At 38.2% G+C, this 1,755-nt stretch overlaps 1 protein-coding gene across 1 annotated transcript; it reads left to right on the forward strand.

The window, feature by feature from the left end:
• Positions 1-230: 230 nt before the first annotated feature.
• Positions 231-1,214, forward strand: LOC116894189 (olfactory receptor 10T2-like). The gene has a single exon (XM_032895904.1). The coding sequence runs from the start codon at positions 231-233 to the stop codon at positions 1,212-1,214; it is 984 nt and encodes a 327-aa protein (XP_032751795.1).
• Positions 1,215-1,755: the final 541 nt, after the last annotated feature.

A 1,755-nucleotide genomic window follows, 5' to 3' on the forward strand; every position in this document is an offset into this window, starting at 1 on the left:
TGAGATTGAACTCACATCATCAGACTTAGCTGGAAGTACCTTTATTAGTCGAGTTATTTCAACTCCATTATCTCCCCTTTTACAGGTTTCTTTATTCATTTGTTTTAAACTACCTGGAAAGTCTTGGTTAAGTAACTGACAGCATCAGTGCAGAAGCTCCTCACAATCATCTTAGAGCCTGACCTTAAGCACATATTCATCTTTGGGTAAAAATTGCTGCCACCTAGAAGATGGGCAATCACACCACAGTGACCACATTCCTTCTGTGGGGTTTTTCCAGTTTCCCAGAGCTACAAAATCTACTCTTTGTTGTGATTTTACTTTCCCATATGACCATCCTCATAGCAAATGCATCCATTATGGTGGCCATCAAACTCAATCGCAACCTTCACACTCCCATGTACTTTTTCCTCTTTGCCTTGTCCTTTTCAGAAACATGCACCACTATGGTGATCTTGCCCCGAATGTTAGTGGACTTGCTATCAGAGAGCAAGGTCATCTCTCTCCCTGAGTGTGCCACACAGATGTTTTTCTTCTTTGGGCTGGCAGGCAACAACTGTTTCATCATGGCTGCCATGTCCTATGACCGTTACACTGCCATCCACAGCCCTCTGCATTATCATATCTTTATGACCCAAAAGGTCTGCTTTCAGCTTATAATGGCTTCCTGTGTCATTGGGTTCCTTTGTTCTCTCAGCATCACCTTCACCATATTCAACTTGTCTTTCTGTGACTCCAACACTATCCAGCACTTTTTCTGTGATATTTCACCCTTGGTTTACCTTGCATGTGATTACACTGCTCATCATGCAATGATTATTTTTATGCTTTCTGCATTTGTTCTGGTGGGCAGCTTTGTTTTAATCATGATTTCCTACATCTTCATAGTATTCCTTGTTGTGAAAATGCCTTCTGCACAGGGGAGGCATAAGGCATTCTCAACATGTTCCTCTCATCTCACAGTTGTGACTATGCACTATGGATTTGCCTGCTTTGTCTACTTGATACCCAAGAACAGTGAGTCCTTCCATGAAGACATGCTGATGGCTGTCACATATACAGTACTGACACCTCTGCTCAACCCCATTGTTTATAGCCTAAGAAATAAAGAAATGCAGACAGCCCTGAGGAAGGTACTATACAGTGTCAATAAAATTTTACCTTGTTTGGCAATTACAAATCCTGAACATTTAAGAACAACTATTAAACACTGACAACAATAGTGGGAAATTGGGTATTTCCATCAAAAAACCATTATTTAATGTACAAAGCAATTAAAGTATTATCTAACTGCCTGACTTGTCCTGGTTTTACCATTTTTTCTACAGCAAATAGATCATGGTTTTAAAACATTTATGAATACATGCATACCTTTAACAAGCATTTCAGGATGCTTTGGAACACTATTTTCATGATTATGGTTGCTTTGATGGAAAAGAAAATAATTCCATTAGTAAGAAAAAATGAAAGGAAACAATAGTGAAGAAAAAGAAGGCTAGGGATTAGATAGAAAAACAAAAGAAGAGATGGGGAGGGAGGAGTACAATGAGTAGAAATTAGCAGTGTGATTGGCTGATGAAGGAGAACATATAAACTCTAAGCTAGGACGGAGAATGACATATGATCATCATAATATAAAACTTAATGTCGACTTAAAAGAATGATTTATTCCTATTAAAAATCAGAGCTTAAATATAATGGATATATTCCTGTAAAAAATAAACTTATACAATCTCCAGATCAACAGATACCCAC

This window comes from Rattus rattus, chromosome 2, assembly GCF_011064425.1.
Source record: "Rattus rattus isolate New Zealand chromosome 2, Rrattus_CSIRO_v1, whole genome shotgun sequence".
NCBI lineage: Eukaryota > Metazoa > Chordata > Mammalia > Rodentia > Muridae > Rattus > Rattus rattus.

Bases quoted from the DNA above. Each gene is read 5' to 3' on its own strand.
- LOC116894189 (XM_032895904.1), top strand. From the start codon at position 231: ATGGGCAATCACACCACAGTGACCACATTCCTTCTGTGGGGTTTTTCC.